The sequence below is a fragment of the Mytilus californianus genome, unplaced genomic scaffold (assembly GCF_021869535.1).
Source record: "Mytilus californianus isolate M0D057914Y unplaced genomic scaffold, xbMytCali1.0.p SCAF_4, whole genome shotgun sequence".
Taxonomy (NCBI): domain Eukaryota; kingdom Metazoa; phylum Mollusca; class Bivalvia; order Mytilida; family Mytilidae; genus Mytilus; species Mytilus californianus.
In genome coordinates this window covers 42,822,608-42,836,440 of record NW_026262690.1, presented here as the reverse complement: position 1 = coordinate 42,836,440, position 13,833 = coordinate 42,822,608, and the positions used below count along the sequence as shown (strand labels likewise).

The 13,833-nt window shown below is 32.8% G+C and overlaps 1 protein-coding gene across 2 annotated transcripts in view; it reads right to left on the bottom strand.

Annotated features, from left to right (window-relative positions):
• Positions 1-9,643: 9,643 nt before the first annotated feature.
• The window catches only part of LOC127698337 (lysosomal cobalamin transporter ABCD4-like), a 30,751-nt gene continuing 26,561 nt past the window's right edge, over positions 9,644-13,833 (bottom strand). For both annotated transcript variants that reach the window (XM_052201744.1, XM_052201745.1), the window contains exon 17: positions 9,644-13,642. In XM_052201744.1, coding sequence (XP_052057704.1) covers positions 13,437-13,642 — 206 coding nt within the window. In that variant the 3' untranslated portion in view covers positions 9,644-13,436. The remainder of the gene's footprint in view (positions 13,643-13,833) is intronic.

Here is a 13,833-nt window from a genome sequence, read left to right as displayed (position 1 = left end):
ACAATATACAAACAAGGTGTCTAAGAGGAATTTATTCACAACTTATTATAACTCAGGTTTGTAGATGTTGATGTTTTACTACTTTAATGTTACGAAATTGTCTCATAGTAAAACAGTTCACTTTTTGAGGTTGAACTAATTGTATACAATTCAAGCTGAAGAATGTTGTCTGTTTATTTCGTTTGTGGTTTGAATTCTGTATTTTCGGTACATTTCACATATGTCTTATTTAATTGTCAGTATAGTCGAGTTACTCGTGGTTCGTCTTCAGGGTTTTTGTTTTATGTTGTTTGTTTTTATGTGTGTTTACTGTTTGGTCTTACATGATCTTGCCTCATATTACAATTATTTTATTTTTATTTTCTATGTGTATGTAAAAGTTAAGATAAAAAATCAGCTACTTCATTTTTATTAATTATAGTTTAAAGCAACTATATTCACAGAATTTTTCTTCTATGGTTAGAAAATACAAATAATAACACCATTACAAACCAATTCCATTTTAATATTCTTGTCATGATTAGAAAATACATAAAATAACACCATTACAAACTCAATCCCAATTTAATATTCTTGTACGTGTCGATAGATAACACAAATCTATTTTATCTAAAGGAATTTACCGGTGATAATATAAACGTCACAAAAAAAACGTCACTTTTTTGTGACGTTGATCCATTCATGTGACGCGCAGTTTATATTTCGTTTGTGGTGTCCTGGTGTGCTGTCGTAAATTCATGGGAGGTGACCGTTGTTATTTCGCGGTTTACATGTTGTAATGTACTATTTTATTATTTATTTATGTTTTTCTCTGTGCTGAGTATTCTTGCGTTTGTTTGCACTGTATTCCTGTCACGTAGTGTTGTCATTTTAGCGGTATGTTTAACATTGCCATATAAGCGGGAGGTTTGGCTAGCCATAAAGCCAGGTTCAACCCACCATTTTTCTTAAAATGTCTTGTACCAAGTCAGGAATATGGCAGTGGTTATCAGACAGTCCGTTTCTATGTATGTTGGCGTTTGCTTTTGTTGCAGTTCAGTGTTTCTGTTGTTCCATTGTTTTCCTCTTGTAGTTGATGTGTTTCCCTCGGTTTTAGTTTGTTACCCGGATTTGTTTTTGCTTAATCCAATTATGGCTATTAAAAAATATCTGGACAATCATTGAGCATATTGAAATAAGGACTAACACATGTATGTTAGCAGAAAATGCATTAATAAATCATAAAAATAATGTCAAAGTATTGTAACTCATGTGTAGATCCTATCAACCAATTAAATTTAGTTGACCAATGGTTAGCAACTGAGAGACTGGCCTCTACACGAAAACCTAACCTTCATTTTTGAAACATGAACACAATGTTATGATCAGGTGATCCTTGCTCTTCAACTTCGTACTTTAAACGCGCGATGGTATCTATGATGAGTTTATTCATATGGGCAACAAAGTGATTATATAAACTAAATATAATTAAGTATATTATGGTAAGCCATAAAGCTACAAGATTATAACATGTTAAAACAAGAGTGCACACGCTGAAATGTCTCGCCTTTTTAACTAACCTTTGATTTTATGTTGATAGTCCTAAATATAAAGCTTTACTACAAGTAACACATAAACTTAACACGATCCAAGAAAACGAGGTCAAGGTCAGATAAACCAAACAAGAAATACATGTACACCTTACAATCATTCAATAAACCAAACATAGTTGACCTATTGCTTATAGTTTCTAAGAAACAGTCTTAACCAAGAAAACTTAACATTGACCAATGAACCATGAAAATGAGGTCAAGGTCAGATGAACCATGCCAGACAGACATGTACATCTTACATCAATGTATGCATTAAATATAGTTGACCTATTGCTTATAGTTTCTAAGAAACAAACTTAACCATGAAAACTTAACATTGACCAATGAACCATGAAAATGAGGTCAAGGTCAGATGATACCTGCCAGACAGACATATACCCCTTACAGTTCTTCCATACAACAAATATAGTTGATCTATTGCTTATAGTTGAAGAAAAACAGACCAGAATACAAAAACTTAACACTGAGAAAAGAACCGTGAAAATGAGGTCAAGGTCAAATAAAACCTGCGCGACTGACATGTACATCATAAAATATTTCCATACACCAAATATAGTTGACCTATTGCATATAATATTAGAAAAAAATACCAAAACTCAAAAACTTAACTTTGACCACTGAACCATGAAAATGAGGACATATGTACACCTTACAATCATTCCATATACCAACTATAGTAGCCCTATTGCTTATAGTATCTGATATATGGACTTGACCACGAAAACTTAACCTTGTTCACTTATCCATGAAATGAGGTCGAGGTCAAATGAAAATTGTCAGACGGGCATGAGGACCTTGCAAGGTACGCACATACTAAATATAGTTATCCTATTACTCATAATAAGAAAGAAATTAACATTACAAAAAATGTTGACTTTTTTTTTCAAGTTGTCACTGAACCATGAAACGAGGTCAAGGACAATGGACATATGACGGACGGAAACTTCGTAACATAAGGCATCTATATACAAAGTATGAAGCATCCAGGTCTTCTAGCTTCTAGAATATAAAGCTTTGAAGTTAGCTAACGCCGCCGCCGCCGCCGCCGCCGGATCACTATCCCTATGTCGAGCTTTCTGCGACAAAAGTCGCAGGCTCGACAAAAAACCGAATCATCCCTTAATTAATATAGCCCTTGACGTTGGTTTCTGGCAAATACCAATTGAAATCATAGGATAACATTAGGGTCAATAGAAAAACTAACATGTTAAAATTATTTTCCAGGTTTATCCCTTGATTTCTGAGCCTTATATTTGAATCCTTAAATAAGATTAGGGTCGACAGGAAATATAACATGTTAAAATCATTATTTTCCAGGTTCTACACAAAACGTCAATGGGGGCTATAGAAATTGTAGAGAACACAGCTTGAGAATATTTGAGTATAGTTTTGGCTTAATTAAATTCTTTATTTAATTATGTTTAGAGGCAAAAATTTAGTTCTCTTTTAAAAAATCGTTATTTGGATACATCAGTTCTTGTCATCTGATCAGAAGACTGTACTAATATAATAAGTTTTCGAAGCTTTTATTTGGTTTTGTTCTTGTGTCTAAATGTGCTCATTTCTGGTGATATATATGTTATATCAAATGTTTGACTCGTTCACAAGGTCATGCCTGTTTGTTCTACAACAAAATACCGGAAAGGGATAAATAACTTTGAATTATCTACCCTTGGGTAAAGTAGTAAGCTATGTTGTGCATGATTTCCTGAACTACTAAGGGTGCATTTGTTACCTCTAAACTGGTTCTGGGTTTTGATAGGTTTATAAATCTACTTTTTATTTTAAACTGATAGAACATAGTTTTACATTTATTTTTGAAAACCAAACCGGTTTCTTAAACTTATCAAGATCAATTCCCTCGTTTACTTTGAACAGTTTTAATAACAAACCATTATGATTCCAAACTTATAGACCAAAACCGGTTCTAAACAAACCCATAAAAAAAACGAAACCGTAAACTAAAACTATTTTGACTGCAACAAAAACGCCCAAAGTAATGCAAGTGAATATCTGTCATACATAAAATTAGTAAGATGTGTTTATTAAGCAAAGACATGCTTATAGGTCATTAGCTGTGAAATTCATGTTCACCGATTTGACCTAAATTCTCAAATTTGATTTATGACATACTAAACGTATATACAAATTACAAAAAGTCCAAAAGAAACAATGAACTATGCATGGACACGTTATTATGTGTATTTTACTGAAGAGACATTAATTGTCGAAATACGCATCTGGTGCATAAAAATTGGTACCGTTTATGTTTTTAGACCGGACGCCATCTTCTTATACATCGAGATGACCTCTGAAGACTGTCGATGGTCATATAATCCGATTAAAGAGTACACATGATTTTTTTTATATGTAATAATATTTGATGCATATTCGTTAATTTACTTATTACTATTATTTTTATTTATTATTTTCATTAAAAAAAAACCAACTTTCTGGCGAATGATTTAATCAACCTTCAAATGTACTGACATTGGAAATTGTTCAATTCGTTGGAAAAGGTATATCATGTTAGTTTCCTATAATATCTCTGTTTATTGTAACACATATACAACTATTTTACCTGCAAAATCTATTAGTTTTATTTAACAAATTCTGTAGATTTACAGATGACAGTAAATTTCGAAGCTGAGTTTCGAACTAGCAACGGCAATTTTAAAGTTCGATGGAAAAGGTACATTATGTGAATTATCAATATTGTCTCGGTATATTGTAGCAAATATGCAACTATTTTACCTGTAATAAAATGCTTCTCTGAGCGCAGCCTGATACGACCGCAGAGATCGAACCCTGAACAGTTGGGGCAAATTTGGACAAAATATTCAAGCTTGATACTGTCTGAATTTGGATTGTGATCAAATTTTTGATACAATATAGGTTTCTGACACAAAATAAATGTGGTCAAAGATCTTACAAATCTGTTGCACAATACTGTGCAATTTAAGGTTTCTTCTTCCTTCTTGAAACTTTTCAAAAATTTGAAATTTGTAAAAATTTTGAAAACAAAATATGAAGCCCTTAAAAAAATTGGAACCCCCCCACCATTTTTGAATCCCTCCTTGGAGCAATTACTTCCAAACTCAATCTCAGCCTTTCATTTGTAGTATGGAACCTTGTAGTACAATTTCAGAGAGATCCATTCACTTAAACACAAGTTATTGTCTGGAAACTAGAAAAATGCTTGTTTTTGGCCCCTTATTCCTGCATGAATGGGGCAATTACCCCCAAACTCAATCCCAGACTTTCCTTTGTGATATGGAATCTTGTGGTACAATGTCAGAGAGATCCATACACTCACACACAAGTTATTGTCTTGAAACTACAAAAATGCTTGTTTTTGGCCCCTTTTTGGCCCTTAATTCCTAAACTGTTGGCACCATAACCCCCAAAATGAATCCCAACCTTCTACTTGTGGTATTAAACATTGTGGTACAATTTCAGAGCAATCAAAATACTTATACACAAGTTATTATCCTGAAACTAGAAAAATGCTTGTTTTGGGCCCTTTTGGGCCCCTAATTCCTAAACGGTTGGGACCATCATCCCCAAAATCAATCCCAACCTCCCTATTATGGTATTGAACCTTCTTAAAAAATTTCATAGAGATCCATTCACTTAAACAAAAATTATTATTCGTAAACCAAATGTGTCTTTGGACAACGACGCAGACGACGCAAAAGACGCAGACGACGACGACGACACCATACCATTATACGATCCCAAAACAATTTTTGCGGTCGTATAGAAACAGATTCTTTTATCTTACAAACACATATGGGACTTATTGATAACAGTTATTTTCGCAGCTCGGTGGCCAGCTGACAGGTACATCAAGGTTCCATTTGTATATTTTTTTATTAACATATATCCAAACAAGAGGCTGTCAGAGTGACAGCAAACCGGATTTTCCGGCAGAGGTCAAACCTTGAACAGTTGAGCAAGTATGGACACTTCATTTAAGCTTAAAACTGCTCTGAATTTGGATTGTGGTTGAATATTTGACACAGCATAGGTTTGTGACACAAAATGAATGTGGTCAAAGAACTGAAATATTTGAAATTGGACATTTATTTAATTACCTACTATGGTCTAATATCCAAAATCTAAGTACATTGTCAGAATCAGCATATCAAAGAACTCCAAAAATTCATTTTTCAATGAAATCAAACAAAAGTTTAATTTAGGACCCTTTGGACCACAGTGTAGACCAATTTGATAAAGGAGCTCACAATCCAAAATCTCTCAATACATGGTAAGATTCAGCATTTCAAGGAACCACATAAATTTAATTTTTGTGAATCAAACAAAGTTTAATTTTGGACCCTGATTTGGACCAACTTGAAAACTGGGCCCAAAAATCTAATTTTTGAATACAGGTTTAGATTCAGCATTTGAAAGAACCCTATATATATTTAATTTAAGTTGAAATGAAACACAATTTAATTTTATCCATATATTTTCTGTGCAAAGGGAAATAACTCAAACTTGATAAATAGATATGATTATAATGAATAAAGTGATGACTAAGTTCTATAAAATTTGATATGATGTAATTTTTCAAATTATAATCAATAGTATAATAAAAACAACCAGTGATGACTAAGTTCTCTTAAATTAGATATGATTTAACACTCAAACATTGTTAAAATCAGCATATCAAAGAACCCAAGAATTCAATTGTTGATTAAACAAAAGTTTAATTTAGGACCCTTAGTACCTCGATGTGGTATTATCTAACTAATAATGAAAATAAATACAGGTTTTTTTAGATTCAGCATTTCAAAGAACCCTTTATATATTCAATTTGTGTTGAAATCAAACACAGTTTAATTTTGGACCCTAATTTGGACCAACTTGAAAACTGGGCCCAAAATCAGAAATCTAAATATATGTTTATTAATAGGCAATCTAAGCTAAGTTTGAAAAGGAGTTCACCTTATCCAAAAAATATATATAGCATTCAGAAAATTAGTTTTTACAGAATTCAAACAATTTACAATTTACCAAAGTAAAGAAAAATAATCAAAAATTTTATTTATCATTAATACAATGTCTTTTAAAAATCTATAAAACTTATCTGTAATTATCTTCAAAATGTCTAATAATGAACAGTAAATTTCTAACTATATTTACTACTATATAGCTTTTAATCATCAACACTTAGAAAACAGAAAATTTTCAAATAAATCTGTCACTCAAGATAAGACATTAACCATATGTTTAGTAAACTGATTACAGGACTTATAAACAGGTGAAAATTTTCTATAAAGGCTTAGTGTTATCAAACTTAATGCATATAATTAACAATTTCTGTTCAAAGGAAAATAACTCAATCACGAAAAAGACCCCAGGGGACTCGACTTTTATTTCATTTGATTTGTTTTATTGTAATATACAAGAAGAAAAATGGTTTCAGGGAGGAGATCTTGACTGTTTAAGTTTTCAAAAAAAGGGGTGGGGGTTACCCCAGGGGACTCACCTTTTATTTCATTTGATTTGTTTTATTGTCCAATAAAAGATTATATATGGTTTAGGGGTGGGGATCTCAACCGTTAACAAGTTTTCAAAAAGAAGGGGGTGGGGTTTACCCTCGTGGACTTCCCCTAAATTCAATTGATTTGTTTAATTGTCCCATACAAGAATATACATGGTTTAGGGGTGGGGATCTCAACCGTTTACAATTTCTCAAGCAGAAGGGGGTGGGGGTTACCCCAATGGACTTCCCCTATATTTCATTTGATTTGTTTTATTGTCCCATTCAAGAATATATATGGTTTAGGGGTGGGGATCTAGACCGTTTACAAGTTATCATAAAGAAGGGGGTGGGGGTGATCCCCATGGACTTCCCCTATATTTCATTTGATTTGTTTTATTGCATACAAGAATATATATGGTTTAGGGGTGGGGATCTCAACCGTTTACAAGTTCTCAAACAGGAGGGGGTGGGGGTGACCCAAGGGGGCTCACCTTTTATTTTTTATTTGATTTGTTTTATTGTCCCATACAAGAATATATATAGTTTCAGGGTGTGGATCTTGACCGTTTACAAGTTTTCAAAAAGAAAGGGGGTGGGGGTGAACCCCATGGACTTCCCCTATATTTCATTTGATTTGTGTTATTGTCCCATACAAGAATAAATATGGTTTAGGGTTGAGGATCTCGACCGTTTACAAGTTCTTAAACAGGAGGGGGTGGGGGTGACCCCAGGGGACTCACCTTGTATTTCATTTGATTTGTTTTATTGTCCCATACAAGAATATATATGGTTTCAGGGTGGAGATTTTGACCGTTGACAAGTTTTCAAAAAAAAGGGGGACGGGGGTGACCCTAGGGGACTTCCCCTATATTTCATTTGATTTGTGTTATTGTCCCATTCAAGAATATATATGGTTTAGGGGTAGGGATCTCAACTGTTTACAAGTTATCAAAAAGAAGGGGGGTTGGGGGTGACCCCAATAGACTTCCCCTATATATCATTTGATTTGTTTTATTGTCCCATTCAAGAATATATATGGTTTAGGGGTGGGGATCTCAATGGTTTACAAGTTCTTAAACAGGATGGGGTGGGGTGACCCCAGGGGACTCGCCTTTTATTTCATTAGATTTGTTTTATTGTCCCATACAACAATATATATGGTTTAGGGGTGGGGATCTTGACCGTTTACAAGTTTTCAAAAAGAAGGGGGGTGGGGATGACCCCCATGGACTTCCCCTATATTTCATTTGATTTGTTTTATTGTCCCATAGAGAACGAAAACCAATTTTGGGACCTACAGCATACATACTTACAGACAGACAAGTGTAAAACTTAATGCCCCCTCAACTACAGCGCAGGCATAAAAGTGTGGCAAACTGATTTACCAAACTGAAGGACAAACAGACAGAGAAACAGACAGACAGACAGACACACACACAGCCTATCATTTATACAGTAATACTAGTAAGTTTCAAACTGTATATATACAGTCCTACAGATCTTATCAGAAAACAGAAAATTTTAAAATAAATCTGTCACTCCAATGATTATCATATGCTAAAATATTTCAAAGATCTAATTAATAATGAAAATAAATCATTATCATATGCTGAAATATTTATAATATCTAATTGAACAGAACTATGGTTGTTTAACATAGTACTCTAACATAATTAATAATGTAATAATCTTCAAAATGTCTAGTGATATAGCTTATAATCATTACCACTTAGGAAATAGATAATTTTCAAATAAATCTGTCACTCCAATTTTTATTCTGAGATAAGACAAATCATAAAAAGATAACAACAGTAAAATATTTAAAAATTCTACTTTTGGATATTAAAAATGATAACTCACAAAGGAGATATACTAAAATCTTGAAAATTAATAGAGACCTTCATCAAGTCCAAGGAAACAACATATTTAAATTTGAAAAAAAATTGTTAAAGCGTTTTCATGTTATTGTGCGGACGCTGTTTGGCAGCCGCCAGAGCCGCCCAGCTGCCCGCCGTATATAACCATTTTAATAACCGATATTTCCTTCGAAAATCCGGTTAGATATTGTTTAAATGATACTATGCGTCTCTGTCTCTGTCTCAACTCGGTAGCGAAATTGTGACATATTGTGACATTTTGACTGAGTGTGGATTCGCATGGCGGGTGATGCTTGCATAGCAGGAGACGCTTACTTTGTCGACCCACCCAGTCATGCCCCTTTTGGAGTTCATGCAATTCCCTTCCTTTGTTTGTTACCTTGATTAGTATCTTCTTCATTGATTTATTAGATTTGAAAAATCAGTAAACTACGGTTGCCTACATCTTTTACCTTCTTACACATTCTGGTATCATGCAAGACAAAAACCAAAGGTGTCTACATGTTTAAGGTCATACCTCAAAAACTGAAAGGCATGTACTCAATATGTCAAGGGACAATAATATAGGAGGCAAAGCAAACTTCGAAATGTTTTATGCCCAGAGAAATACAAACAAACAATGCTTCTAGATGGAAGGATATACAAATTCTGATTTATGATAGCAATAACAAACACAGACAATTTTTTAAATTTTATTATAATTAACCAATTCACACTATAATCCAGAACAATTAATACAGTTAATCTATTTCAGCATTTATTGTATACAGACTAGACATCTTGGTCAAACAAAACCTGACATCACAACATGAATATTTTTATTAATTAAACAATAAAAAAAACATGGATGTAAGTATTTATAAATAAAGAAAAACTATGCTTTTTCAAAAAATATGCTTATTTACCTGTTCGTTCAAATACTAAAATAATATATCCCAATCTATTTGAGAATTTCCAGAACTTGTTAAAATGGATATCTTAAAAAATAAGCGAGGCTTATAAAATTTAAAGCAAGAAGGTTTACATATTCATCCCTACTTTTAGTAAAATTTGTTGGTTAAAATCTCAACTTGTAAACAATCATTAAGCATGTCATTTTTGATTTCAAAAATTGCTTCATTCTGCACAATACATTTGAATGATATTATGTCAGAAAGGATGGAATATAGGTCATAGTTACCTAAATGCTGAGATTTTCCACAAGATACAACTCTTCATCAGTTTAGATGATTATCTTACTTAAAGGTACTAAAGTATGACTTAACAAAGGTCAATGAAGCATGAAATTGAGACCACAGTTATTGTACCAAGAAACATTAGTTACATGACCTTATTCTTGCAACATAAAGGAGCATCAGATATACCTACAAAGAAAGTCATAGGATTATTAGCCTACTACTTACTTAGGCCAGGTTGTTGACACAGAGACAGACTCAGAAGTGCACACACACACACGCACGCACGCACACACACACGCAAGCACACATAGACGCAATTGTTCTTCACTAGTTTTTCCTCAACTTTGTTGAGGTCAATCAAATACAAACCAAAAAATAAATATGTGTTTAATTACCCTATAAAAATCAATATCAAAATGCCCATTAAGAGTATTTAATACTATGGACTTTCATAATTTAGAGTACAACTATAATTGTTATCAACAATTGCATCGTTATTTAACAAACTGCCATATTGTGTATATTTTCAATACATTGTTTACCTTCACAGTCTGTTTGTCTTTAAATGGAATGTCAGTACAATGCAAATTTTTTTTTATAGGCAATCATTGACAGTACAGTGCTTTTTAGAAAATTGAAAAAAAAATAATATTTAAAAAATTCAAACTTGATTTGAGTTTTGTGGTAATAAGCATTGTGTATAAGATTCATAACATTTGGTTGAGGCAAACTTAAGTTAGAGAACGGAAACAAATAATTTAGCAATTTTTCCTTTAGTAAAGGGGCATAACTCTAGAACGGTAAAAGTGACACCACCAAAATTTATATTTGATCTGAGTTTTGTGGTAATAAGCATTGTGTATAAGTTTCATAACATTTGGTTGAGGCAAACTAAAGTTAAAGAAGGGAAACAAACAATTTAGCAATTTTTCCATTTGTAAAGGGGCATAACTCTAGAACGGTAAAAGTGACGCCACCAAAATTCAAACTTGATCTGTGTTTTTTTGGTAATAAGCATTGTGTATAAGTTTCATTACATTTGGTTAAGGCAAACTAAAGTTAGAGAACGGAAACCAATTTTGGGACGTACATATGTACGTACAAGGGTAAAACTTAATGCCCCCTCCGCTACGGCGGGGGCATAAAAAAAAGTTGTATCTACATACTTTTTGCAAGGACCCAGGCAAAAATGAAATCTCTTTTGGTACCTGTATATCACAAAGCATAATAATACTGGGCACATTTACAATAATAACATACAATACAAGGGTATAGAAACCTGAGGAATGCTCATAATGTCATACAACCACTTGTTCATATTGTAAGCTCATAAACTCATTAAAATTAGTATCTTACATGTATATAACACTAAAGTAATATAACTTTTATCATAACTTGAGTGGAATTCCATTTTCTTAAACACTTGTAAATCCATGAAAATGGCAACACAAGAATAAATGAATTTTCATAGTATGGTCCGAGGACACAGTTGTCTTATTTTGATTTTCGTTGTCTACAAATATAGTCCTTGTTGTCGACATGGTCTAACAAGCAAATTTTTGTCATACACTTTCCAATTTTATTTCTTTATATTTTATGCATAAAATGTTAGTAGGGGGATGAAATTACATGTTAAAAAAATTTGGGTGATGAATTTTTTTTATGCTAAGTAGTGATTTGGTCCAGATAAAAAAAGGGTCAAAAATTAGTATGTCTGAAGCAGTCAAACTGAATTAAAGACCCCTTAACATAGAATCGTCCATATTTTGAGTTACAGCTGGTAGACTTTTCTATGATTTGATATTATATGTCCCAAAAGTAGTACACTACACTGTAAAAATCTTTTTAACATAGAGCAGGTGCAATTTTTTTTAATTCAAATTTATTGTCTTATAGAAATGCACAAGGAAATGACTGTGTTCTCATGCCATATAGTGAAAAAAATAACATCCACAACTCTTAGTGTTTCCTGCAGCTTTCATAAAGGGAAGATAAATTTTTACTCAGAGGGGACTCATCTCAAATGACGACACTTTTAAGGCAACTTTAGCATGGTGGACTACTCGATTTACTAAATGAAAATATGAGCAATCAGCTGAGTGATTACCAAACATCCCATTCATTGTAAAATAATATATGGCACGATCTCCAGGTTCCTCTTTAAATTGTATACATTTTAAAATTCAGGAAGGTACAAAGGCACTGTTGTCTTAATTTCATTCAATAATTAACAGTATTTGTAATCTGCTGCTTCAAAAATTGTGACAATTCAATTATTAAATTCGATAAAAAGGCGGTCATTAAAATTTTGTGTTCAAAGGGAAATGGTCTTACTAGAAGATGAAACACAGCACTGATCATCAACTATGACAGGTGGTTATAAAATACCAAAGAAGATGGTAGGGCGCCAAAATGTCTACAAAAAAGGGCAGGAAGTAATAAAAATAGGACAGGGTGTCATGCTCTCCCATTTCCTCCAGCAGGAAACCATAATCTGTAGACTATCCAATCATATTGCTTCATGTTTCTCTTACAAAGATGTAATTTTCATTATAAAAAAAATCAGTATATGCAGAGTATAAAGAAATAGAAACTTTAAAAAAAAAAACTTAAAGTGAGATGACACATCTAGTGACAGTTTTATATGATCATGGATTGCTTCAGTGACTGACTTTCCTAAATCTACAAAAAGTAATTGAGAGATAAAAGACACAGAAAACTAAAAAAAAAAATAGTTGGCTAAAAAGATTGTCATAGCAAACAAAAACAAACAAAGAATATCTGCAATAAACTTATCTATAAGGTCAAAATAAAATATATGTCTGTTTACCATTACCAGACCGACCCTACTTTTGAGTGCCGACCATAAGTCATTTTATTTCCATCTTAAAGTGAAAAATAAACTGAACTCATGTCAAAAGCGAAGTTAGTGTTGCAAATAATATAAATCAATTGCCTGATACATCCCAATGTTCACAATCATGAATATGACAGCTGTTTTTAGGAAATTCGCAACTGGTGTGATGAAATAAACACTTTGCCGCCATTTTTTTACAACCAATTACCAAGGGAAATAATCCAATCATTAAAAATACGGGTAAACTCGGTCCATGATCAACTCTGACCACGACAAGACGAAACGGCATGACTCAAAATCATGTCACAAAAAATAAAATAAAATGGAAATACCCACCTACCTTCCCTATTTTTTTTAAAGTATGTAACCTTAAACAGACATATATTTTTTTTTGGCCTATCATAAAATAGCATACAATAATCACTAAATATCATAATTTTACACATCACTTTGAGTAAATATATTATCTGTGATGGGTTGTAATGTCCAACCACCCTTGCCATCTAAGTGTAATTCTATATGATGGAATTGTCTTAGACTTTCTCTGTGGCCCACACTAACAAGAGTTATCCCTAATTCTTTACATTTTAGATACATCTTCTGTTCCGCTTCTAGACCTATTTGACTAGTGGCTTCATCTAAAGCTGAAAAATACCAAAATTATCTTGTTAGATACCCCTGAATAGCCTTGGTTTGTAGATAACCACTGACAGCTGTTTTGTTATGTAAAGAAACCATTTTTGTGGTACTATATAACACAAATACCAAGAGACTAACATATTGATAAAAACATGCTTATCAAGCTATGTACATGATATTTTTGTAAAAAAGAGGA